Here is a 27669-nt window from a genome sequence, read left to right on the forward strand (position 1 = left end):
GCTCAGATGACATCCAAAGACTCTCTCACCGCCGAAGCCGATTAGTTCCGCATTCTATAGGTGTCACCGTATACTTCTCATTAGCTAGTGAATAAGACGTACGGGCTTTAGGCACTATTGCAGTGCAATGGAAACAGAATAGGAGCTTCTCAGCTGTCCCTAAATCATAAGGAGATTCACGGAATAAAGAGCATGTCCACTAATGAAACTTGTTTTAAATTATTGCAACAACTTGCTTCTTCAAAAATCATAACATGAAATCATTTACTTCGGAAAGTTTACTGAAAGTTACGACTATAGAGGTTGAACAAAAATATGGAAACATCGCGAGTAACGCTTGCTTGTACACAAATGCAGAAGCCAGGCAAGCTTTTAGGGTTGCGTTGTTGTGTATGACCACCGTTGTCACCTCTGCGGTGTCCTCAATACGTTGCAAGTGTCACTCTGTGTTGTTTCGATAGCGTTACGTCAGAGCTAAGTTGCTGCCCGTACGATGCGTGCGTGCTTCCGTAGCCAAGGGAGCCGAAATTTTTGGTGTGTCAAGAGGCTCCGCATCGAAAGTTTACTCGTGTGCCGCATGCAGGGGAAACGACGTCACAACGCAGACGCAATTATGTGTTGAGTGATCGCTACAGACTGCCATTGACGACGATTGAAACTGAGACAACTGCTGCAAAAATAACTGCAGAACTGAATACTGTACTTGCGAAACGTGTCAGCCTTACAAAGAGAGCTCCATAAGCTTTTACTTGCAGGGCGACCTGCAATTCCAGAAGCACTCATCGGCGATGAAACTGACCACAACGAAAAACGTGATGCTGAATCCATAAAACTCGGCCTATGGAGCAATGGATGAATGTAATGCAGTCGGATGAGTCGCTTTGTAAGGCCGCTTTACTGCAAAGTGTTATAATACCACTTTTGCTGATCTGGTCAATCCCGTGGATTAATGTTTTATCCCAGGTGGTGATGCTGTGTTCCATGAATACAGGTCACCTATTCACACGGCTCACATCTTTGAGGACTGGTTTTGCGAGCTTCTCCGCCGGTCACCACAGTCTCCGGATCTCAATACTTCCTAGCTTTTGTGGCCTACATTGGACAGAGGGCTGCTTGGTCATTATCCCCTTCTATTATTGTTACCTTGAAAACCGTACAGGTCCCACATTTATCCATTCCGCGACAGCTGGAAGCTATTTTGAATACCATATGCCTTCCTACAGCGTGCTAGGCGTGGTGGCGTGCTGTGCTTTTAGTCCTTCCGCATTTTTTTGTTCACCACTGTACGTAGACTATGGCGGGTTATGTTTGCTGCGTGACTATATAGAGGGTGAACCAGAAGTGCCAGATATACACGAAACACTGTACTGTGAAATTGTTGGCGTGGCTGCGGCAATGGCTCAGAGAAGCGCCATTCTTCCCCTCCCCATTGCATTCAGTGAGCCGAAGCACGAGATAGTTCTCGGTCAACTATCCGTATAGCTGAGTGTCATTGTCATCGTGCAACTAACACTATCAGGAAAACGCACCTAAGATAGAACCGAGCTGTACCGAATGCAAGCTTGAAGCCAAATACTGAAACGGAAACTACTGTTTTCAGCGCCATGCACCGTAAGCGAATGGAAGTAAGCCAAACAGCGAATGCCTTCAACATTTTTACTGTTGTCAGCTGTCTTGAATGCCATCAGGTTACAAAGTTGATTCGCACAAGAAACAGAATCAAAGACTAACTCAAGAAGCGGCGGCGACCATACACTAAAATATCTGACGGCATCGCTGAACATCTTCTGAAAGATTGTTGCTGGATTTCTGGTTAATCCTGTCCATCTAGGTTGGCCGCTGCAAGCAATAGTAAAGAGAGGGAAGTAGTTGAATACATGACAGTTACACAATAGTTCAAACATTATGGCCTGTTCACTGAGAGTGTGATCAGATCAATGAAACATGTGTCTAGTTACCTTTATGTTTATCTCAAACGTATGCATTTAAGAATTTAGCACTATATCAGTGGCTTACCTTTTAATTCAGCGTATGTAATACTTCATTGGTAACAACAGATATCTGTCTTTGTAAGCCTATACAGCTGTATCGCCGCGCTTTGTAGCGACGCGATCTAGGGCGCCTTGCCACGATTCGGGCAGCTCCACCCCTCCACCCACCCCCCCGTCAGAGGTTCGAGTCCTCCTTCGGGCATGGGTGTGTGTGTTGCTCCTAGCGTAAGTTGGTTTAAGTTAGATTAAGTAGTGTGTAAGCCTCGGGAGCGATGACCTCAGCAGTTTGGTTCCATAAGATCTTACCACCACCACAACTGAATCTATAATATACGGGTGGTGTATAAATTTTGTGGAGACACCACAAACAAAACATAATACCATACGCAATACGGTGTCTGAAAACCGTTGACATTCAGAGGTGGTTACAGTCGTCTCGGAATGGATAAATACAGGTCCTGTATTTTTATTCAAGGGAACCTAATACCATTCGACCAGCAACGTAGTGGCAAGATCATGTATCGATGATGGAAGTAGAGAGCGATAACAAAGGTTCAATAACATTAACATCTGGTGAATTACGACGACCACACCGGATGTGACAAATCATCACAAAACCAGTCCTGGATGAAGTGAGCTGTCTGGCCAGGGTCTTGTGGTCTTAGGACACGGACACAAATTTACCATCGGTTGGACCTAATTAGCCAGAATGGTCACATACCCTCTGCAGTAAATCCACCTAGCAGAGTGCCCATGGGCCCCATGGAATACAACGATATCGTTGCACAAATCAACACCGAACCCCAGTCCTGTTTCACCCATGGGACGTGAACTCGGACAGAGATTGAAAATAGAGTAAGATATGACTCATTTGACAAAACAGTATTCTTCCATTACTTCATAATCCAGGTTCTGCGGCTTGAGTAGCACGTTTCCCTGTTACGCGCACTTGTATAGCTGACGAATGACTTCGGCATTTCAGCTCGCCCTACAGTTTCCTGCTTCCGGAGGTCCCTTCGTGCTGTTTTGGCACTGAGAGGCCTCACGAGAGTACACTCAGATCTGCAGTGACTTTTACAGCTGTCATCCTCCTTGTTTCTCACGATTAGTCAACATACACTTCCCTCCGCGTTGTGACTTCGCGGATGATGTCTCTGCGCTTCCGCTGTATGCTGTCCGAAACGGTGCCTCTTGAAATACCAGACACACCGGCCAAGTCTGTTGCGGAAGCACACACAAAACTAGATCCAACATTGTGACATGCGAAGTCACTGAACTCCGAGATAATGCAGTCACAACTACACAGAGCCCTGTTTTGACCACGACTTACCCTTGCGACGTACTTCAAACACTGCACAGCTGGGGTTCTTGGTCAAATACAACAGCGAAATTCGCTGGATTTGCCATCACCTGCATTTATGTACAAGCAGGCATATCTCGCGGTGTTTCAATTCTTTTGTCGTATCCCTGCACGTAGGAGAGAACAGCTTTTGCACAGAATAGATTTTAGTCACTGCTGTCAGTTACCACGAGGGCTTACCATTCCATCTGTCAGTCTCACCTGCATTCCACCAAGTGTGTGCTAGAAGTGATTCGTACCATGTATCTATCAGAAGCGTGAGGAAATCAAGAAAAGCCTGCTTGGTGACCACTTCTAGGGAAGCGTGTTAAATTGATGCGTTAGCGGTATTAAAAAGCACGTTTGCTCCACTGCCCATATGATATCCATGTAAATTCTGTTATGTCGCGCGCGTAAGTGAAATCTTCAGTAGCAATGAACATGAGGCAAGGCAGAAGGGAAATTCCACGTCCAGTCATTAAGCACAGCAGCTTCAAATTTGCATTAAAAACAGTGAGACAAATATTTATATTATGGTCTTCCATTAAGACAAAATTTATTTCTTTATTCCCCCTTTTTAATAAAACAGGAATGGCATTTATGATAGTTCACTGTTTCGGTAGCCTAATTTTCAGAGCAAGTGAAATAGAAGAGACTTGAAACCCTAAGGGAATTGTTCGTAGATTACGTTTTCTACTCAGTAACGGAATTTTTAGAGCATGTGAAATACAAGTCTTCAAGTAAATTGAAAAATATCCTACCATTAGCAGTGCACGATCTTTTGTACATAAAGTCAAAGAATTATTTATTTACGCGAAATTACTATTAAACATGTGCGCGCGTGACCGTGTGTGTGTGTGTGTGTGTGTGTGTGTGTGTGTGTGTGTGTGTGTGCGCATATGTGTACGCGAACATATGCTTGAGTTTGAACAAATTCACACACAATGCTTACAAAAGAAAGATGTATCCTACAATCTGGAAATATTTTTAAATTAAAGAATAAATAAATATTCAATTTTGAGTGAATAAGACTCTAATATAGAGAGAAGTTTTGAAACTCATTGGCCCACGTCACCTGGCTAGGTCAGGCAACCGAATGAACTAAGTCTTGAATAGAAAGCGCTCTTCCATTTATTTACATACCGTTGCATGTTCCACATCATATTTTTGTTAATTTACTGAAAAAGTCTTAGGACCTTTTACAAAACATTGAGGTGAATAAGAAAATGTTCACAAGAAACAGTTTACCTCCGTCTGCACCTTCATCCATTACACTAACGTTAACAGACATTTTGTGTCTGTGTCTTGCAAATTATCATGCCCTGAAGGGATTAACAACGCTTACGTTATTAACTCATGTTTAATTTCCGTAAACCGTAACGAAGATAACGCATGTTTGATAAATCTTCATAGCACCGGTATCTTTGAAATGGCAAACTTTCATAGCACGCAATCTATAACACTAAAAGCACCAAGTACGCAATGCTTTTAACCACCAATATGTCGTTTCCCGTCATTTTATTGCATCAAATCGCACAAAAATGACGTATTTCCGAGGGATCGTCTGCCTGTAAGGGCTGATCGAAAAGTTCCAGAGAGAGGGCGTAACTACAGCGTGTATGCGAAGTAGCGCGACTCCGATGCAGGTGTATAAGCAACAACATTTAGGCCAGGAACTAGTGTGGTCTTCGTGTCCTGCCGACACGCATACGATAAATACGGAAACGTGAACTATGTAATCGTTACTACCAAATGCCTCCAAACGGGGCCAATATGCAGTTTTTCTTTTCTTGGCTACCGAAGGACGAGCACCGGTAGACATACATCGTACAATGAGAACTGTGTGTAGGGCACGAAAACCACCGTTGTAAAATGACACGCGAAGAGGTGCAGCTGCCTGGTGATAACACATGACCACATATCGCAAATTTCGTCACACAGTGTTACGACAGCTCCACTGGGAGACACTACAGCACCAGCCCTTTAGTCCTGATCTCTCCTCGTGCGATTATCGCACCTTCGATCCCATAAGAAAGGTCTTAAATGATCGACGATTCCTGTCGGACTAAGATGTTCAGCAGGCAGTTACGGACTTACTGATGCAGCAGGTCACGGTGTGTTACCGAACGGTTCTCTTAAACCTTTTGCGTCGCTGAAATACTTGCCTCAGTGCTCACGCTGATTCTGACTGATTGGCTTACCGATGTTGGAGTGCGCGGCCTTTGAACGGAAACTTTTCGATCACCTGTTATATACAACGTAGGATATAATACAAAAATCATCAAATACCTGCTTCAGCTGCAAATGACATAATTCACTATTGTGCTTCCAAAGCGATGATTGTGTCATATAACGCAACAGGTGATTCTGATGACCCTTCATGGCCTTGAAATATTTAAGTGGTCGATATATGTAAACAGAGTCAGTACAATACTGATGAACGTTAGTACCCTAGGGAGAAACTATATGTTTTGCAAATGACATTCGTGAAAGGTAGAATTTTACTTCATAAGGTTTATCTCTGAGACTCACCTGCTTCAACTGGCGAAAATCTCATTATGTCTAATACACGCATGGAAATCCTCACTGAAGGCAACCAAGTCATCTAGGTAGCGAGAGACGAGTTTAAATTTGATATCTGAAAAAATACTCTCTCACAGATGGGAGAAGTCCGCCACTCAAGTTGAGACTCGAAAAAACCTCATTAAATTTATACAAATTTGTCTGGTACAAAACATTGTAATTGGCTAGGAATCTTCAGACAAGTAAATCTGAGAATATAAATAGGCATAAGGAGATACATTACGGTGAAGAGTTAAGCCCTACTAAACCAATAAGTTCAAGAATGTAAATCAGGCGTCGGTATGGAGTGTAAAAATATCTTTTTGTTCAGTTTAGCCAAACGCTCCCATCCCACTTTGGAACGAGAGATAATATGGAAAGTAGGAAGGTCTTATAATACTGTCCTGAAGCAATTCGTCCAAGACCAACTTGAGCTGGTTCTCTTTGGAAAAACGAAGATTGTACGATGGTTGTCTGACTGCATTAAGCAGTAAGCTCAGTACCGCACTCGCCAAACGTAGGAGTCCTTAGTTCATCGGTCAGCACACCCGGATATAACTGATATACATTGCGCAACTGTGCGACCTGCTCAGGAGATGTATGACTATAATTAACACACTCCTGTTAAACTGTAGCTATGATGCCTTTAACCTGTATTGGCGCCTTACGAGAATTGTTAAAATTCATGGTGAAACCTTCAGGCGTCCTTTATTTTCCACAATTCGCTAACAGTTTCGGTCAGTGACCATTATCAAGCTTAGCTGACATGAACGCAGGAAATTATACCATTGTGCCAGCTAAGCTGGCGAATTGTGCAAAATAAAGGACAGATGAAGGTTTAATTTTAACAATTATTTGGCGACTGAATATCCCCACCTACAAAAGTACATCAAGCTCAGAATATACTCACAAAAATTATTAGTTCGCATCATACCGAAAAGAAACGAAAATTGCTATTCCCTCCAATTCAGCATGAGGCCTGGATGTTGGATAAAATGAGAATCAAGAATCACAGAAACAGCAAAGTAACGAGGTACCTCCACTGTGAACTTGCAAGTTAATTCCTGGAACCGCAATTTAAATATGAATACTATGAATACCGCAACAAGTTCAGTTTACCAGAGTTTTCCATCCTGCAACTCGCGAGCCCGGTTCTCAATGGGGTTATTCGACGAGTGATTGCTACTTGTGGTACAGTTCTTCCGTACTTAATGATAATGAGCTTCCTGTCACAAATAATGCAGTAAGACATATAAATGGAAGACAAGCAATAGAAAAAGCAACAATTCACTTGCACGTCAAGGGTCTACCCGCTCTAATCTTGCCCCTCGACCTCGTGGCTCGTCAGTCAGATTTCTACCCGATTAAAATAGTCAGGGATCCCAACTCTGTAATACCTAACCGCCGTTCTGATATTCTTATAGTACCGTCTCCGAATCTTCTTTGGCGCCTTCACATATCGCTGTCTCCTTTTCTCTGCACGTACACATAGCGAACGGACTAAACATGCATAGCATAGTTTGTAATTCTGTGGTCTCGTCACAAACCACAACCTAAACCTATCAATTGGATCAGTCTGTTCAAGAATATTATCTATAATCTCCGCGTCACCAAACAGTAAACATAACAACTTGACGGTGTGTGTGATGTTGTGCAAATATTCTTGTAAGGGCCTTCAGAATCTTTTACTCTGCAATAGTTATTCTCAACTATTTCCTGCAATGCTCCGAACGTAAATTTGACGGAATCTATTGAAATTGTACTGAGCGCACGTTCTGTGCAAAAATAGTGCATTAAATGGCCTGGACATTTTGGATATAGTGACATATTGGACTGTTGGCCTCCTTAGGCCACAATTTTTACCTTGCTCCTGTAAATCAGCCAGGAAATTCAGCAGTTGCTGTATCTGTGATAAAATACTGACCGACAGCTTTCTAGTCGCTTATAGCATTCCAAGTAAAGAACTAGGTATTTTAGCGAACATCTATCGACACTCGCCGTTCGTTACGCAGGCTTTAGAGCTGTCAACAACTCGCCGATCGATCTGACTGCAACATTGAATTTCCCTTCCAGAAGCTTCCGAGCTCTTTGCTTCTAATCTCCCTCCTGCACTTTGAGTAGGCAAACATTTCCTCAATGCGTTCAGAGATGTCACAAGCTTGTCCCTGTAACTGGCCTATTTGTTTACTCAGTTGGCTGCTCCCTTCGATGCAAAGCAAATCACGCGACCTATTCACGTAATGCATTATTCGGACCTTCAAACGCCTCAATTGCGTGCAGGATGGCTCACCAACTTGAAAAAGTGAAACAGCAGGGGCTATTACAGTTGATTCAATAATGGCGACGAACTCACTCTCCTGATTGGGATGCGACGTTGTTACAACAGAGTGACGCAATACTTACTTCACCATACGTTCTTGCTTGGCTACACACACAAGGGGCTCATTGCCCATGATATTACCTTGTCTCTCTCAGATCGCTTATTCTCTCGTGACCTATCCTGAAACAATCAAACTGTATCGTAAAGAACAGTTTCATTAGTAACTAATAGTAATAAACCACAGAATCTGAAGTAAACACTATTTATACCACTGTGTAGCGGAACGACAAGTGAGCGAAATGACTGGTTTGACTACGTGAGATACCTTATACAATATTTATGGGAAAATAGTTTCACGATAATGGTTCAATTAAAACTGAAATAGTATCGGACACTAGGGACCATTAAATAATGTTGAAATAAGCAATCTTCACAAACAGTTTTGCTCGAGTTACAATTGACACAGCGAGCGTTCAAGCATGGTTCTTTCAGCAACTATTCTGATGCGAAAACTGCCTTCGATAGCTCCTCGCCAGTAGCGGGTAGGCATTGCACAACTGCTGGTGATCTAGCTGTGGTGTCCCTAATCAAATGTTCAAATGTGTGTGAATTCAAACTGCTGATGTTACCGGTCCCTAGACTCACACACTACTTAAACTGACTTATGATAAGAACAACACACACACACATGCCCGAGGGAGGACTCGAACCTATGGCGGGAGGGGCCGCGCAATCCGTGACGTGGCGCCGCAAACCGCGCGGCCATTCCGCGTGGCTGTCCCTAATCTCACCACACTCAGTAGCATTCCAAATCTGAGCTACAGGCGTGGCTGGTGCTCCTGCCCTGCTGTAATTACGGGCCTGACTGCCTGTTCCGTGTCGCTGCATCTCGCCCGGCTCTAGAGACTCACGCGTGTCGTGCTGCCTTACGTCGACCGAGCTCAGCTACTCCCTCTATATGTCTCAGTCGTGTTGCTAGATGTAGCCGCCAGGAATTTCAAACGCCACGCTGGCACTAGCGGAACGAAGCCGGGTCGATGACGGGGCGTCTTTCGTCTCCCTCTCAAACATTTCAGTGACCGGCTATTTCTTGCTTTGGGACACAAGTGGTTATTAGGTTCGCCAACCGCCAATCAAACCACAGTTTTGTAAAAAATAATGAATAATAACTGAACAGTTCTAGTATGCATACTGTAAAAAATAATGAATAATAACTGAACAGTTCTAGTATGCATACTGTATAACAAGCTTGCTGGAAGGTCTCCTCCCTTTTCTGCTTTGCTTTTCACAACAATTGCAAGGACGGAAACGTTCCGTCGACAGCGCCGATCTTACAGACGGTGTACAAGCTCGTATTGCGAAGGGATGTGGAGGACATTGGGATGTGCCCTTTGAGAAGTACCATACAGGCATTTGTCTGGAGTGATGTAGGGAAATCACGAGAAACCTAAATCTTAATGATCGGATTTGGATTTGCACCGTCGTCGTTATCGCTAGGTAAACACTCTCAATTGAAAGAAATAAGATTGGAAATGACTTAAAAATACATGACATAGTATATGAAGTCAATAGCCCCTTCCGAAAGTATAAAAAAATTGAATTTCATTACAAATTGCCATGCATTTCTTAAAAATACGTGATTTCCCTAGTGTGAGAAAATGAAGGTACAATATACAATTGCTATATCACACATTCAAAACTGAAAATGGCCGAAAACAGGTTAACAGTGCATAACATTGTTAACCAACTTCGATTCGAAAATCAGCCAGTTATACAACGCTAAATTGCAGGTAATATTTTATTTACATTATGAAACCAAACCTTAGAATTAGTCATACATATACCTGCTTCAGTTCAAGTGGACTCTTCAGTTTTTCTGTAACGTAACTTATTAGAAAAACTAACAACAATATTGATAATGAAAGTTACTATCAATCACAGACTTACAAAGTTTTATACCACCCTCACAAACCACAAAGTATGAAAAATCCATTATCTAATTTGTGATAAAGGACAACAAAAATTGTAGTGGTCTGAGGGTTCATCAGTAGCAGATGATTGAAGCTAACTTTTTTTGTTGTTATCATATACAAATACTAAAGTCATAATTATTTTCTATAGCTAACAAATTTATTCAATATAAAATTGCTGCTCGAGGTGGATCCATCGATTCATAAATTAACTTGCATAATTTGGCTGCCAGAAGGATCAGTAAAAAAAATTACATTCACCATGGGCTAATAATTAACTACGTGTTTTGCAATTTTCTTAGTTTGCTAAGACCACACACACACACACACACACACACACACACACACACACACACACACACACACACACACACACACACTAAACGAGGAAAACCACATAGGTTACGAGACTGAATACATACTGCGAGACAAAAAAAGCTATGGAGAGAAGCAAAAGAACACAGGTAATATCTGTGGCTGGCCGATCGCAGCAACAAAAAGCGTAAGTCAGTGACCCAGGCCAAGGTCTAGACTATACAAAACTTTAAAACCCTCTGCGTACTCGTTTCGACATCAGCTAAAGTAGAGGACATATCACCACCGAAATTCGCTTTTGCCTCTAGTCGTAATATGAAAAGCACTCAGTAAAAATGTGGCATATAGGGTTGCACGCTGCAGGAATTACAGACCAGAGGATCCACTTAAGGAGATAGGAAGCCATATGTTAGGGAACAGTACTCAATTCGGAGGTAGGTCAGGATCACTTCGTCCCAGTAAGTTAGCGGCGAGAGGTTCACCATGGCTGTCTTGCTTGCTTCGTCAACCACAGAACGTTGTTACTGCCAGTCGTAATGCGGTATCTGACGCAACATTGAAATAACGGTCTTCAGCAGAACGATACACTATGTGACGTCACGTTCCTCGCAGGCGTCGCCAAGGGCTCAAAATTGTCACATGCGCCGGGGAGCAGCAGAGTGATACTTGCTTCTCATCGTTGAGGAACGTACAAATTCTCATGGATTAGCTCTGCTAGTTTCTCGGGCTCATGTGCTGAAATGATTGTATTAAGAGCAGAAGAGAAACTGCTCGCCCTGAAGAGCCTCATTGGATCGAGTGCCTCCAGAACAGCTGGAACGCAGCAGTAAATACAATGTACTCATGTGGATGGACTGTATCCTTGATTACGAGCTTCGTCTATACTCCAGAGATTCCCACGGGAGTTCTCTTAAACTTGCAGTTTTACTAAACCTATAGGTAACAACTATAGCAGCACGCCTCTGAGCTGTTACTATATTTCCTGCAATCCAACGTGGTGACGGTAGGGAACAGTCGAGCAGTGCCACGAATGTGGGCGCTAGCGCCTTATACATCGCCTTCTTTATGGATGAGTGACATTTTCGCCAAATTCTCCCAGTAAAACAATGACGGGCATTCGCCTTCCCTACCAACCTGACTGGCTCATTCCCATCCATAGCAAAACATTACTAATGCTGTATTTGGACGTTTCATTTTTCTTTTTCCCACTCTTCCGCATTCAATTGCATTTTTTTTGGTTTGGAGCAAGTTGCCATTCATCACACGACCTGGTAAGTCTTCCAAAGTCGTCTTGAATCCCTCTATAGCACTCAAAGACGACACGTTCGTGTACACCACAGTTTCATCCAGTAAACAGCTGTTATTTTCTTCCTACCCTGTCCGTCAGATCATTTATGTGCATAAAGAATAAGAGCAGCCCTATGTCACTCCCTGGGGCTAATCAGAGCAAGCGAGGAGGATTTTTTACTATCGATTACTGTCTTTCTTCGTGCCAATCAATACCAGGGCGCACATTGCAACGTTATCGATGGGAAATGTTTAATCACGGGAGGTGTTTGACCACTGACCATACAACCCGGACTTGGCTCCCTCTTTGCAAACACAGACATAATGTCTTATGGGATAACATCATATGTGACGTAGCATGTGAAAGTTGCTGGATTTGGACGGGTTACTCCTGTAACTGAAATATCGGATCTGAAGATGGTTCTGAATGAACCGCGACCGGTCTTATGCATAAAAAATTTGCAATCAAGACGGATTTTAAGTAACATTATTGGCTGCCACTGATTATCATCTCTTTGTTTTTTAGTATTTTGGCAGAGACAACGAGCTCCAGACCAGGCTTGGGAATTGGTGGAAAGCACAGGCCGCTACCTTCATTGACTAGGATGTTGTACAGTCGGTGCAGTGCTACGACGACAAATGTCGTTGTCAGAGGGGCGACCATGCAGACGAGTTGCTGGGGTTTGTCTAAGACGTACAATGCTTTAAAGTTTCGTTGTGGTTCCCATTTCGCGACTGATCGGACCTCTGATAACAAGGAACCCTGGTACGGCAGCCGTTTATTCAGAGTGCTGGTGCTCAGAGCTGCGCGTGTGTGTGGCTGTTGGCAGAGCCGCCGCACGCGGTCTTCCTGGAGGTGGACGGGCGGCGGCTGGACCCGGGCAACGTGTTCCTGCCCGTGCTGGAGGGCTCGGCGCTCGCCGTGGGCTGCGTGGCCGAGGGCGGCGAGCCGCCGCCGCGCCTCTCGTGGCGCCTCGCGCTCGCCGGGCAGCCGGACGCGCAGGCGCAGCCACAGCACGGCGCCGTGCCCCTGCTGAGCACGCAGCCCGCCGCGCCGCTGCCCGCCGCGGCCCACGTGCTGCGCTCCGAGGCGCGATTGGCGCGGCTGCTGCGCGCTCACCACAACGCCAGCGTCGCCTGCCTCGTGCAGCACCCCGCGCTGCCGCAGCCCGCGCTGCAGGTTTCGCTGCTGCTCGACGTCCAGTGTGAGTACCACCTGCTGTCCGCTCTAACTCTACCACAACAGGCAGGCAGTGGATGTTCGAAATGTCGCCTGCCACAATGAGTACACGAGGGTACAAAGTGATGCTAACAAGAGAATCACCCTTCAGATTTAGTGGTCACCGGGCCCAGTGGACAACCCGTCGAAAGTTGAACACAGATCAAGCATGAAAATAGGAAGAAATACTGGACTGTAACAAAAAAAGGCAAAACAGGTACATGTGATTCTTCAATTTCTCCAGGCATATTTTATGACGAAATAAATCTAGGGTGAACGGTCTGTTATTAGTGTGCACAGGACACAATATTTCGGCTATCGACCACGCATCAGGTGCGCACATGATGGTGGCAACGTGGTAGATTGCCGAAATATTGTGACCTATTATCTCTATTACGAGGCCCTTCACCCGAGATTTATTTCGTCAAAATAGAAACAGTGAACGGTCCTAGGACAAAAGGTGCAATATGGAGCCAATCTAAATATAAATCGTGGTTACGGTTGCAGGCTGCCCGCAGCGGTGCCCCGATCAAACCTCGCCTAGCCCCACCCCCTTTTTTTTTGCTGTTCGTTTCTTTCATATTTGTGTCTGTGCCGTCGTGTAACGTCCGTTTACAACAGCGAGATGTTAGACAGGGACCTACAATGACAGCACAAAGGAAGTGGCTTTCGAACCGGAAACGTTTGATGACGACGCGAGAGGTCAACTGAATCCTGCACCGGGTAACACGTCTGGTGTGTCATGTACGGCATTAGTGACAGTATGTGTATCATATGATAGGAATCTCATATCGCACCAAATTTGTACGACTGGTAAGTCAGTAAGATACGCCTCCTCGCCCGACATAAGCGTTCGTATGAATGTGAATGTGGTCAATCCCAAGGAAATGATGAAGTATAATAGTTTGTCACATGAAGTGCAACAAACCAACGCAACAGTTTCACACTCACACTCAGTGCACATTCGAAAAATATGTTTTTAACGTTTTTAAAGTTGCGTTCCGATTTGGAAGTTGACTCTTGAATTCCTTCGCTGTAACGTAGTTCATATTCGTTTATTTGTTGTTTTTATTAGTGTGAGACGTCTACGTGCTATCTCTCTTGTTCTCACTATGCGTCACATTTACTTGCGGCGGCAACGTATTCCTACCACATGATTCATATTATTTAAACAATGTATGGTATGACAACTGTCAAGACTACAGACAGAGAGCAAAATTTCCAATGTTCACAGTATTCTGAAAAAAAAAAGTCACAAGGCAGTTTTCAATACTGTTCGCCTACTTTGCATCCATAACACCGGCCAGCTGGCCACGAAACTGTTGCTGTGCCAGGCTGTTCTTTATTGCACTTGTTGTTCTTGGACCTTTCACAGTTTCTATTTTTTTTTCACTGTTCAATAAACCGTATGCTATTTTCAAGCTACATCTGTATTCGGTTTTGACGGGCTATCCAGTCTCCCTTGTGTGATTTGATGATGATAGTCCAGTTCGTCCACACTTCACTTCTCGTAACTGAATCCATCAATTCCCTTACCTTGCTTGTTCTCCATCGGCAGCGGGCTCTAAGGCTTATGCAATACACAGTGCACAGTAATATGAAAGTGGGTAGGTTTAAATGCTAAGCGCAATGAGAATCATAAAGTATTAGAATGCGGTCTAACTTCGTCTTTTTTCTCCACTCCCAAAATTAACAAAAAGATTTCTTGAGCCAGTCTATCAGTAATATTCATAACAAGATTCGCAGTCATTAATCATTAGTTCCCGAACTCGGTAAAAGTAACAAAGTGCTTCACACGAAATTAGAGTTCACATGAAATCGCACAAATATGTTTTCCGAACGAACTCTGTTAATTCCGTCTTTACGCGGAGATTCGCTTCACGCAGTAGTTCACGTGTTATCACCTCGGATTCCAAGGCAATTTTTCAGTAAACTGTTCCGTGATTAAATGAGATCTGGCTTTATACAAAGATTCACACATTACCTCCTTGGAAACCGATCCGAAATTGGCTGTGAGTTACCTTACGAGTTTGGTGCGTGCCCTCTCAGGACCCTCTTGGGACTGATGTGCCCCTACTGTCAATAAGCAGTGACCGTAATTAAAATTTGTAATTAGTATTTCCCGATTAATTGAGTGAAATCGAAATTATTATTCAAGAGTTCTCAGTGCAAGTAACGTAACCACTACGATTGGGGCTATACATTAATATTTACACAGTAAACATGAATAATACAAAACTCTCTTCTTGGCACCAATTGTTGTAGGTGAAGTCTCTCTCTCTCTCTCTCTCTCCCTCTCTCTGTTCTAGAACGATACGGCCGTTGTAATTGTAAGTTTCTGAGAAGCAAAAACTAAAGTCTCCATTTGTGTTTCGATTACGAAAATAAATTATTTTTTAAAAGAGCATTGGTATTATCACTATTGCGTAAGACGATAACAATGATTATGTCAGTTACCAATGATTACATTTCTGTCAAACACTTCCATTAACACATGACGGAACATGGTGGATGCTGTAGCTTCCGGAACAAATGTATGAAAATCGTCTTCCTCAAATACTCCAACCTGTACACAAATACATTTTACTTTCGACCTTGCTTCCAAACCTGAGACAGATACAGCGCATATGTTTCAGAATCTCATATTAATTCCTTCTACGAATTGTAAATAGTTCCTGGGGATAGACTAGAAATTACTCCATTTTTACTTCGCAACAATAAATTAGTTAAATGCCAACACAACAGAAACGGTAGGTGCAACTGCATAGCTGTAAGGCTTACACAGTATTATTATTGTTGTGGCTGTGGTCTAACTCACAGCATTGGCAGCATCAAGTTTTCTGGTTTCTGGCAATGCACCTATCAAGTGATTAATAGACTGTAGGTCTAAGTACAGTGAACAAAATTTAATTAAGCTGATTCTAAGTGGAAGTGCTGGATGTGGGTGACGCAAATCTTGCTACAGAGAGGTGTGGTTCTGAGAAAACAAGTCTTGTAACAAGACTCCATTCTCAACGTGGATTGTTAGCTTTCGTATCTGACGAGTGACTGTAGAAAGCACTCGTGATGCTTGATCGTTGTATAAAACGAGGGAGCTACAAATAAGGAGCTGAGTGCCAATTTTCTCATAGATTCACCAGTCCATGATTTAATAAAACACCAACAGAATCTAAAAAGCATTTATCTTTCGTCATTTTAAAACTGAAAGTTTAGAAAAAAAATTGTTTCTCATTCTCAAGTTTAGTTAGGCGCTTTGGATGGTGGCAGTGGGGCAGACTGCCTTATATCTGATTGGTCTCAGGAAACTTCGGAACCACTGCCTTATAGGACCTGCCTGTCTGTCCTTGTACTTTGGTCACAATAACTTTATGGCATAAAGAATTTAAGTTTATAAGTAAATGCAGTCAAAAGATACGCCCATTTATTAGATATATTTTGATACTCGCAAAATAAGTATTCAAAAACTCTAGACAAATTGATATACATAATTAAGGTTGTAAAGAACATTCAAGTGACGGGTCCTGCTTACAGTTGTCTGTTCTTTCTTTTCATTGTCGTGTATTCCTAGTATTATTCCCTCCTTCTCTTTCTTTTGCTTTTTCTGTCCCTCTCTCCATCCATCTTTTCTGCAATCTTTGCTTCTGCGCAATTTCTTCGCATTATATGCTCTGGCAGTGTTTTCCCAATTCTTATCATTTTCGCTAGCTGCCATGTCCTTACTACTCTTAGCAGTCCCTCTCCATCCTTCATCCTCCCACTCCATTTTATATTTTTCTCCACAACCACATTTCAAATAGAATTGACTATTTTTCCTTTCCTCTTTTAATGTTCATGATGCACTGTCCTACAATATCACACACCAGACAAACTTCTTTCAAAATCTTTTACTTTGCTGTATCAGAATTCTTTTTACTATCGAACAGAACATTTTAATGGTCCTTTTACTCACATATGTTCTGTTTATTGTCCTCATACAGATTCCACTATTTGACACAAAATTCCCAGGGTAAATAATGTCTTCCAGTATTTTTCCTTAGAACGAAGTTATTACGCAGCCCTCATGTTTGCTAATTAACATAATTTTTCTCCAACAATGGCAACATTATGATACCAGACGAATTATTCTCAGACATGAATGTAATAATGCCAGTTCCAAAGAAGATGTTGGTTTTGACAGGTGTCAATGTTACTGAACTATTTGTTTAAAAATTATGGTTGCAATACACTAACACGACGTATATACAGAATAAAGGGAAAAATGGTAGAGCCTGTCCTTGGGGAAGCTGACGTACGGTAACACGCAAGGCATTACTGTCCCTACGCCTTATTATTTAAGATTCGCTGAATAATGGCTAATCTACCTTCATAGTATCTGTTGATTAAGAGGAAACTTTTGACGATGTGGAGTATTCTACATTCTTTGAGACTCAGGAGCTAGCACGGGTAGAGGACGGGAAGGTAATTTATAACTCCTATGGAAACCAAACTGCAGTTGTAAGAGTCGAAGGATGTTAAAGGGAAGCGATGGACACAAGTGAGCTGTAGAGGGTTTTAACGTCTTCCCAATGTTATTCAGTCTGTAAAGGGAACTTAGTCGACTTAAATCAGACGAGGTTGAGGGAATTAGATTAGGAAATGCGACTCAGATGGCATCAGCTATCACGACAGCGAAAGTAGAAAGGTTACAAAACGCAGACCAGCAATAGCAAGGGAAGCGTTTCTGAAAAAGACGAATTTGTTAACGTCTAACATAAATATAAGTGTTAGGAATTATTTTATGAATTCATTTGTCTGTAGCTTAGCCCTCTATGTAAGTGAAATTGGTTGATAAAGTTATACCGCGTCATCCTCCTCGTCAGTTTTTTCTGCACGATGTGAATTTCGACTCTTCTGCTCGTTTATTTTTCAGGATATTCTACTGTTCACCGTTAGCCGAAGACTGAAGAGAAAAGTGACGGTGTGTAACGTCCAAAAGATTTTATATTCAATTACATCATCCACCATAACGTACGTCACTATATTAGGTAACAGAATCTTTTGAAGTCTGTTTCTGCAGAACAATGCTTAAGATGTGATGCATAAATTGAATAATTAAATAGAGGTACCGAACGTATTTGGACAGAATAAGACGTTTACGGGATAATTTGACTAAAAGGACATATCCTAGGGTATGAAGGAGTCGTCATCTTGGTAATGGAGATACGCATGGGAATTAAATTTTAGAGGGAGGCCAAAGGTCGAATACAGTCAGTACGTTCAACTGCATGTAGGCTGCAGTAGTTATCTAGAGGTGAAGAGGCTTGCGCGAGAGTCCAGGTGGACTCAAACCATTTTCCGTACTGAAATCCACAACTACAACGACATGTCAGTTTCCCTTACGTCTGGGTCTATCATTCCACCTATTTGTCCTAACGCTTCGCTACTTTCTCATATTTTGATTTGTTAAAAGTTGTTGAAAGAACTACCCTTGTCTAACAAAACTTGCAATAGTTGCCTTATCTGTTTTCTCATTGCCTATCCATACTTACGGTTTTTCTACCAATCTTCTGTCCATCCAGACTACAACACATCTGCCAGTGACGTGAGGACGATACTCCGCTGAAGTCACTCAATTGTCTATTACCAATAAACAAACAGATTCAGATATTCCTAAGAAATACCAGTATTTTTCGACTTACCATTCTCAAACTCCCTGTTCATTTTTCACGTCCTTTTCCTTTTCAGAACTCAAACTGTGACTCCCTCCACGAATTTCTTGATAGCCTGTAAAATCTTCTGAGTACAAGCTTCCACACGCCATTTGTGATGTCGCCTATGAAATCAGTTTGCCGTAAAATCTTTAAATTCTTTGGCCTATTATTTCTTTGGAGAAGACACTAGGATCTATTTAACTAAATACAGATTGAGGGTAAATGCCCTCGTTAAATATCGTATTAATGAGGTTTGTCAGTTTAGCTGTTACTCCACTTCTACAGTTTTAACAATTTTAGTGGTGTTTCGTCACAGCCCATTGCTTTACTCGTAGCCTTTATTACTTCCCATCTCAATATCTTCAGTCCAGGATCTGTTTACTCACATTCTACTTTATGTTCCAATCTTCCTGTACTAACAAAAGAACACGACACCATTCCCCCGGCATCGGAAAATAAAGTTTCATGAAATGGCCCGGATTGCCGTTCGTCCCTCCAGAGTCAATAAAGTTACTTACGTAGCATCACAAGGCTATCTTGGAGCAGCTGGATTCTATTTAGAAGTCTGTGCTCATGCACTGTAGTTATGACTTATTATTTAATCGCCTACATACCCAGAATCGGGCTTCTAGATATACCTCACAACTTTATTATGTAGAAAATATAATAATCTGAAGTATATCCTACAACATTATATGCCCAGAACAGAAACGTAATTGACACTATCGGCTTGTGTCGTCCTCAAGAATAACAATATTGTGAATTTCACACAACCAGTGGTTAAATGAGGAAGCCTATTTAAAAAAAAATTGCTCTGAGCACTATGGGCCTTAACATCTTAGGTCATTAGTCCCCTAGAACGTAGAACTACTTAAACCTAACTAACCTAAGCACAGCACACACATCCATGCCCGAGGCAGGATTCGAACCTGCGACCGTAGCAGTCACGCGGTGAAGCCTATATACCAGTAATGTTTTTGGTGGGGCACGATGGCCCACAGACATAGGCTTGGGAAATAGAGATGAGAATCTGGTCTATTGGAAAAAAATTATTCTACTCGTAGTACAAACATTCAAGGAGATCTAAATGACCAAGTGTAGGGACTCCTTCATAGAGGTTTTACTAGACCGACAAGTAATGGTAGAGCGAAGACGACGCAACATCGACTTACGTAAACTCGATACTGCCTAGCAGGCTGTCATTCATATCACTCTGCCAATTTGCGAGTGAGGACTGACATAACCAATGCTGTCCGGCGTCTGCGCTTCACCTGCCATCTGCTGTATCTGAAATGACAAACTGGTGTTCTTCCCTAGATGGACAGGGAAAAATGATGCTGCCTTTGTATCTGCGGTGAAACATCTAGATATGAAACTATAGAGGCTTTCCTTAGCTGCGAAGCTACTGCATATAGGCTGTTCCGTTTTACCTCAGTCGGCGTGAAACCTTGCATTTTTGTAGGGATTCAGATTCTTGTCGTCTACAGTAGATTTCAAGTTAATATATCTGCAAACTCGCAGCTATAATAAAGAATTGCTTCCGTATCTCTTTAAGGTCAAAGTAATTATAATTTGATAAAATACCACGATTCTCTGGTGGTGGTGGTTAGCGTTTAACGTCCCGTCGACAACGAGGTCATTAGAGACGGAGCGCAAGCTCGGGTTAGGGAAGGATTGGGAAGGAAATCGGCCGTGCCCTTTCAAAGGAACCATCCCGGCATATGCCTGAAACGATTTAGGAAAATCACCGAAAACCTAAATCAGGATGGCCGGAGACGGGATTGAACCGTCGTCCTCCCGAATGACGATTCTCTGATTCGTAGCTCAGAAGCTATTCAAAAGTAAACTCTCAAATAAAATTCAAAACCAAGGTAGTAGTGTATATTTCGAAGTGGTATCTGCGAGGTGTTTTAGAACTTAAATTTAATGTAATTTTCATCACGTTATTGTTTAACTCAAATACGCAATAACTTAAACGATTCAAAAATTGTACCAAATTGATGAGCATTTGATTTAAAAACGGTATTTGTAATCTTTCTTGTGCTATCTTCGGTGGAGAGCTGTAGAAAAAATAAAAGTGAATCGACACGGCGGAAACACTCATGAATTGTGGCGAGGCTGTTGCGGCCGCCTGTTGCTTAAGTTTCACCGCAGTCCATCGTAACATAAGCGCATCGTAACCTTAAATACAGCGTCCGAAAAAAAAATCGCAGCACCAAGAACGAGTTGTGCGACTTGAGTGAAAGTTGGTAGCGTCTTCCTACATCTGAAAGATGATGTCTATTCATATTTTGCGCCAGTCACATGCGCTAGAAGCACAACTATGAGGATGCAAAAAAGGTTTGCTTTAAATGCGCACTGTGTGAGTTGAAAGTGGAGAGGGAGAAAGGAAAGGAAAGAGAAGGAAGTACTGATATCAGTTACATCTGGAATTTTAGCGGAATCGACGGCAATGAGTGAAAAAGTGTGCTGGATCGGGAATCGAACCCAGGATCTCCTGCTTATCACGCAGTTGCGCTAGCCACTGAACAACCTAGACATGGTGTTTGTACCATCGCGCGCACTATCTCGGCACGCCTCTCGATCGACCAACATTCCCACCCAGCGTACCCATCCGCATTCCCCGTCCACGGCCTCTACGCTCGCTACTTCACAGATCCATAAAAAGTACCATAAATAAATTTTAACATTTCACCTTACAAATTTACGTTTTAACCCGAGATTCCCGCAGTAGGTCGAACATACTTATGCACCCACAATGAAGGTAGTGGTTCATTGCCAATCGAGGCGAGTCAGTTAGGAACAACTGACGTTAAGGATTCATATAACAAACTGTAGCGATCGGTTAGTTACCTTTGAGATTGGACGTTGTGAGTTGATGTTAGTGAAGAATGCCAGTAAGGCAAAGGCAACGAAGACGTCCTTATCAACACCCAGCGAGTTTGAAAGATACCTTATAGCAGGGCTAAAAGAAGCTGGATGTTTCTTCTGCGATACTGCAGAATGACTTGCAGGACTGTAGCCACTGTATATGATTGCTGGCATCGGTGGTCACAGGAAAGTGCGGTCTCAAGAAAACGGGGCTGCGGACGGCCACGTGATACTTGTGAGAGAGAAGACCATCGTGTTCGACGTGTGGCTGTGGAGTAGCATCTGGAGCGGCGACTGCAGCAGCGTCTGGAGCAGCAGCTGGCATCACAGTGACCCAACGAACTGTCAGAAATCGATTACGTCAAGGAAGAACCGAGCCAGACGCTCTGTGGCGGGTATTTCACTGACCCCCGAAACACCGCTGTTTGCAGCTTCAGTTGTGTCGAGGAAAGGCACTATGGAGGTGCCTCGGTGCCTGTGTCGGACGTCTGTGGGTTAGTACAAACATACCGTCATATGAGCACCGGACAGACTCCCGTATGGGCGGCATAGTAATAAGCGAACCTAGCATAGGGAAACAACTGACAGATTTGAAAGCAGACAAATCACCAGGTCCGAATGGAACCCTAGTTCTATTTTATAAAGGGTGCTCTCTGGCATTGGCCCCTAACCTAACTTGCTTTTATCGTAGCTGGCCGCTGTGGCCGAGCGGTTCTAGGCGCTTCAGTCTGGAACCGTGCGACCGCTACAGTTGCAGGTCCGAATCCTGCCGCGGGCATGGATGTGTGTCATGTCTTTAGGTTAGTTCGGTTTAAGTAGTTCTGAGTTCTAGGCGACTAATGACCTAAGACGTTAAGTCCCATAAAGCTCAAAGCCATTTGAACCATTTGAACATTTCCTTTTACGTAAATCTATCGCTCAGAAGAAAGTCCCAGGCAGTTGGAAAAAAGCCCTGGTGATTCCAGTCTATGAGAATGGTAAAAGAGCGGACCCCCATAATTACAGACCCATATATAATACCTATGTTTGCTCAGAATTCTTTAATATATTCTCAGTCTGAATATAATATGTTTTCTTGAGCCTGAGAAGCTTATGTCCACCAATCAGCACGGTTTTAGAAAGTATCGATCCTGTGAAACTCAGCTGCGCTTTTCTCACATGAAATATTGCGAACTTTGGATGAAGGGCAACATGTAGATTTAATATTTCTAGATTTCTAGGTATCATTTGCAGGCTGTTAACCAAGTTACGAGCATATTGAATAAGTTCACAGATATTTGAGGGCTCGAAGAGTTCTTAACTAACAGAGCCCTGTATGTAGTCCTTGACTGCGAGTGTTCATCTGAGACAAGGGTACCGCCATCAGTGCCCGGGGGAAGCGTGATAGAACCGTTGTTGTTTTCTCTACACATAAATGGTTTGGCGGACAGGGTGGGCAGCAATTATATCGTGGCTTACGGTAATATGTCGAAGCTCAGTGACTGTAGGACGGTACAAGACGTTTTCACTAAATTTACAGTTTGCGCGCGAATGGCAGCTAGCCTTAATATGGAAGAGTGTAAGCCAGTGCGCATGAGTAGGGATTTCAAAGTTGTTAGTGTCCGACATGACATAGTCAAGTCGTTCAAATACCTGGGCGTAACGTTCCAAAGCGATATCAGGTGGAACGAGCATGTGAGAACTGCGGTAGGGAAGGAAAATGGTTTATATCGAAAATTTTATGAAAGAGTGGTTCAACTGTAAATGAGATGGTATACAGGACACTGGTGGGACCTATTCTTTTGTACCGCTCGAGTGTTTAAGATCGGTACCAGGTCGGATCGATGGAACACATCGAAACAATTCATAGGTGGGCTGCTAGATTTGTAACCGGTAGGTTAGCAACACGTAAGTGTTACTGAGATGCTTCGGGAATTCAAAAGGGAGTTCCTGGTGGGAAGGCGACGTTCTTTATCAAAAAACGCTATTCAGAAAGTTTAGAGAACCGTCATTTCAAGCCGACTGCCGAACCATTCTACTGCCCCCAAGGAGGCATATAGACAGTCGTTTTCCCCTCTCTCTGTTTGCGAGTGGAACAGAACATTAAGTGTAAGGTAGTGGTACAGAATATCCTCTGCCACGCACCGCACGGTGGCGTGCGTACTATCTGACTAGATGCCGATGTAGATGTAAACTAAAGCAGACTATAAATCCCATATAGCACAAGTGTGGCGAAAGATAACTAGATAGTTGGCAAAATTATTCATAAGACGCGTACACGAATATGCGAATAGATTCAAATGTATATTTGCGGTTTTTTGAAACGTTTTTGAAATTTTCCCGTCTCGATCATACACGGAGTGGGCTACTGTCGCGGTATGTTTCATTTAATTAGTTGCACCTGTTATTCTTTATGACTCTGTGACACATAGCTTTTATATCCAGTTAATTTTGTGCAAATTTTAATATACTTTTAGTATATTTGTTTGTGTAGTTGTACAAGAGAGGACCATGGGCCTCTCTGTCTACTTGTTGTTAATGGATTTCTTATTTGTTTTGTAGAAAATCTGCTGATGGCCTAAAGAGCAAAACGCGTCATTGGAATTGAATAAATCTGCAACCCAGTCTGTTGAAATCATACTTTACTGAATTTCAAATCGGAAACCAGCAAACACTTAAAGGCCAAAACCGAGAAAGTTTTTTTCTTTTACAGTAATTGACACACGTATAAATTATGGACCACCTGAAAAATATGAGGTCGGTTTTCCCATTTTTTGTCTGATTTCAAATGGAACAGTCATTATCCATTTCCCAAAAGTCGTATAAACGCGTGTTTAATGGGATTACTTTTATGTGGAGACCAGCTCACTAGTAGTCCGGCAGCTGTAACACCTCAAACCACATTTTGCGCTTCTCTGTAGAAATAATCCCACTGTTCACTTTCCTTCCATCACGTAATAATTGTACCACGTTCTCCGTGTGAACTCAGATCATTACTTAATTTTACTGTTGAACTAAAAAATTTGTAACGAAAGTGGGTTGCTCGAAACAAACATCGTGGGAGACCTCCGAATAACGTTTCGGACCTCCTTTTGCTTGGCGTAGTGGACCTCCTAGACATGGCATGGCTCAACAAGTCGCTGGAAGTCCCTGCATAAGTATTGAGCGATACGACCTCTGTGGTAATTGCAAAATATTGCCGGTTCAGAATTTTGTATACGAACTAACCTCTCGATTATGTCCCATAAACGTTCAATAGGATACCCGTTCGACGATCTGGGTGTCCATATAATTCGCTCGAATGTCCAGAACGTTCTTCAAACCAATCGCGAACAATTGTGGACCGATGACATGGCTCATTGTCATCCATAAAAATTCCATCGTTGTTTGGGAACATGAATGTCTAGGAACGACTGAAAATGGTCTCCATGTAGCCGAACGTAACCATTCCAGTCAGTTATCGGATCAGTTGGACCACAGGACCCACCCTTTTCCGTATAAACACAGCCTACACCATTCTACAACCACCACCAACTCGAACAGTGACTTGTTGCCAACTTGAAACCATCCTCCCATCAGCACTTACCAATGGAAACGTGAACAGTACATGAATATCCAGTCATCTAGGATCCAAGCGATATGGTCTCAAGTCAAGGAAAGGTGCTGCGTGTTACGTCGCGCTGTTGGCAAAGACACTCGCGTACGTCGTCTGCTGCCACAGCCTCGTAATGCCAGATTTCGCCGCACTGTCCTAACGTGTGCGTTCGTCGTACGCCCCACATCGATTTCCGCGGTTATCTCACGCAGTGTTGTTTGTCCGTCAGCAGTGACAACTCTACCAATGCTCCGCTTCTCTAGGGTCGATAAGTGAAGGTCGTCGGCTACTGCTTTGCCCGTGGTGAGAGGTAAAGCATGAAATCTGGTATTCTCGGCACACTCTTGGTACTGTGCATCTCGGAATACTGAATACCCAAACGATTACCGAAATGGAATGTTCCGGATATCTATCTCAAACTACCAATCCACGTTCAAAGTGCATTTATTCCCATCGCGCAGCCACAATCACGTCGGAAATCCTCTCACATGAAATACCTAAGTACAAATGATAGCTCCGCCAATGCCTTGCCTTCTCTACCTTTTGTACGTGATACCACCGCCATCTGTATATGTCAATTTCGCTGTCCCATGACTTTTATCACTCCAGTGTACAGTCAACGCAGAAGTCACTCACGCCGTCTTTTGCTTACGCATAGTGTTCGATTTCACAGGACACGTCTTGTGAAGCGTTTCTGTAAGTAGAGGGACTCGACGCTTACGAGTAGCGCCGACTCGGCACGAGACTGACACCAAAAGCATGGGCAAAAGAAAACGTGGTGATTGAGAAAATGTATTCGATACTCCGTCTCACTGCTGGCTTGACCACTGAGAATAAAATATTGGAGGAATTCGAAAACTACCCAGCCAGCACGAACTACGTGCAGGCAAGAAGACCTACTAGTAACGAAACTTTTTCATCACTCCGAGAGCGACAGAGGTACATTTTGGGAATGCGAGAAACAAAACCTTTCAGGCAGTACCGAAGCAGTATTGGAATAACTTTCGATATTCGTTTCTGAGTAACGATTGCATACGATACTGAAAAGCTCTAGCCCTTCGCAGGCAGCCGGTGTGTCGCCCAGTGTCGCGTGGTGGTGTTTGTCACGCTTTATTCTCCCTGCACGCGCTTAAATTCTACCTCTTCTGGTCCCTCTACATCACTAACATATACTTCGCAGACTTAGAATGCTGACAATATCAATATCATTCTGTACATCAGATGAAACAAAACTGCCTACTTCATTCCACGTAATACCACGCCAAGCTCCACGATCTCTCCGTCCCGAAAATGTTTCCAAAAGCTGTCCAACACTACATCTATAATACTCGATGAGATGTTTCTTGCATTGACAGGGTTTTGATTAAGATTTTTTGTCATCAGAATCCTGACTTGTCTGCAGCAGGCAGCCAGGAATTCCTACCTCGTGCCACCTATTCATCTCGTAGCAGCACTTGGACCGTACGTCCACAATTACTTGTTTGATATGTTCCAATCTCTTCCCTTACAGATTTACCCTCGACAGGTACATCTGGTACTATGTAAGTTATACCCTGAAGCCTTAATATATGTCCTATTATCCTCTCTCCTCTTCTTGTCAGTTTCTTCTTTATGACTCTCACTTCCCCGTCGCCCCACCTAATTTGTAAAATCCATCTGTAGCACATCCCACACCTAATGAATTTTCTCATTTTGAGAAAACAGAAGGATCTATCTGTTTAATTTGCTAAAAGAATTCTAAAGCTGAGGTGGTATAAATATTTTTGTCTTCAGGACTTAAAAATGTTTTTGTTATGAAATGTGTCCATTTTAATTGGCCTTAACTCAAACTGTCATGTGGATCTTTTGAAAATGGCTCTGACAGTGTATGTACACACCACTAAAAATGATTGTTGGTCACGAAAACACCAACACAGAATCACATCTGTATACATAAATTGGTCATGTTGTTGTGGTTTTCAGTCCTGAGACTGGTTTGATGCAGCTCTCCATGCTACTCTATCCTGTGCAAGCTTCTTCATTTCCCAGTACCTACTGCAACCTACATCCTTCTGAATCTGCTTAGTGTAGTCATCTCTTGGTCTCCCTCTACGATTTTTACCCTCCACGCTGCCCTCCAAAACTAAATTGGTGATCCCTTGATGCCTCAGAACATGTACTACCAACCGATCCCTTCTTCTGGTCAAGTTGACCTACAAACTTCTCTTCTCCCCAATCCTATTCAATACTTCCTCATTAGTTATGCGATCTACCCATCTAATCTTCAGCATTCTTCTGTAGCACCACATTTCGAAAGCTTCTATTCTCTTCTTGTCCAAACTATTTATCGTCCATGTTTCACTTCCATACATGGCTACACTCCACACAAATACTTTCAGAAATGTCTTCCCGATACTTAAATCTATACTCGATGTTAACAAATTTCTCTTCTTCAGAAACGCTTTCCTTGCCATTCCCTGTCTACATTTTATATCCTCTCTACTTCGACCATCATTAGTTATTTTGCTCCCCAAATAGCAAACCTCCCTTAC

General features: G+C 42.9%; 1 protein-coding gene across 1 annotated transcript in view; it reads left to right on the forward strand.

The window, feature by feature from the left end:
• The window catches only part of LOC126335636 (uncharacterized), a 785040-nt gene that overhangs the window by 585565 nt on the left and 171806 nt on the right, over positions 1–27669 (forward strand). Inside the window, exon 4 of the mRNA XM_049999091.1 lies at positions 12615–12989. Within this exon, the coding sequence (XP_049855048.1) occupies positions 12615–12989 (375 nt within the window). The remainder of the gene's footprint in view (positions 1–12614; positions 12990–27669) is intronic.

Source organism: Schistocerca gregaria, chromosome 2 (genome assembly GCF_023897955.1).
Source record: "Schistocerca gregaria isolate iqSchGreg1 chromosome 2, iqSchGreg1.2, whole genome shotgun sequence".
NCBI lineage: Eukaryota > Metazoa > Arthropoda > Insecta > Orthoptera > Acrididae > Schistocerca > Schistocerca gregaria.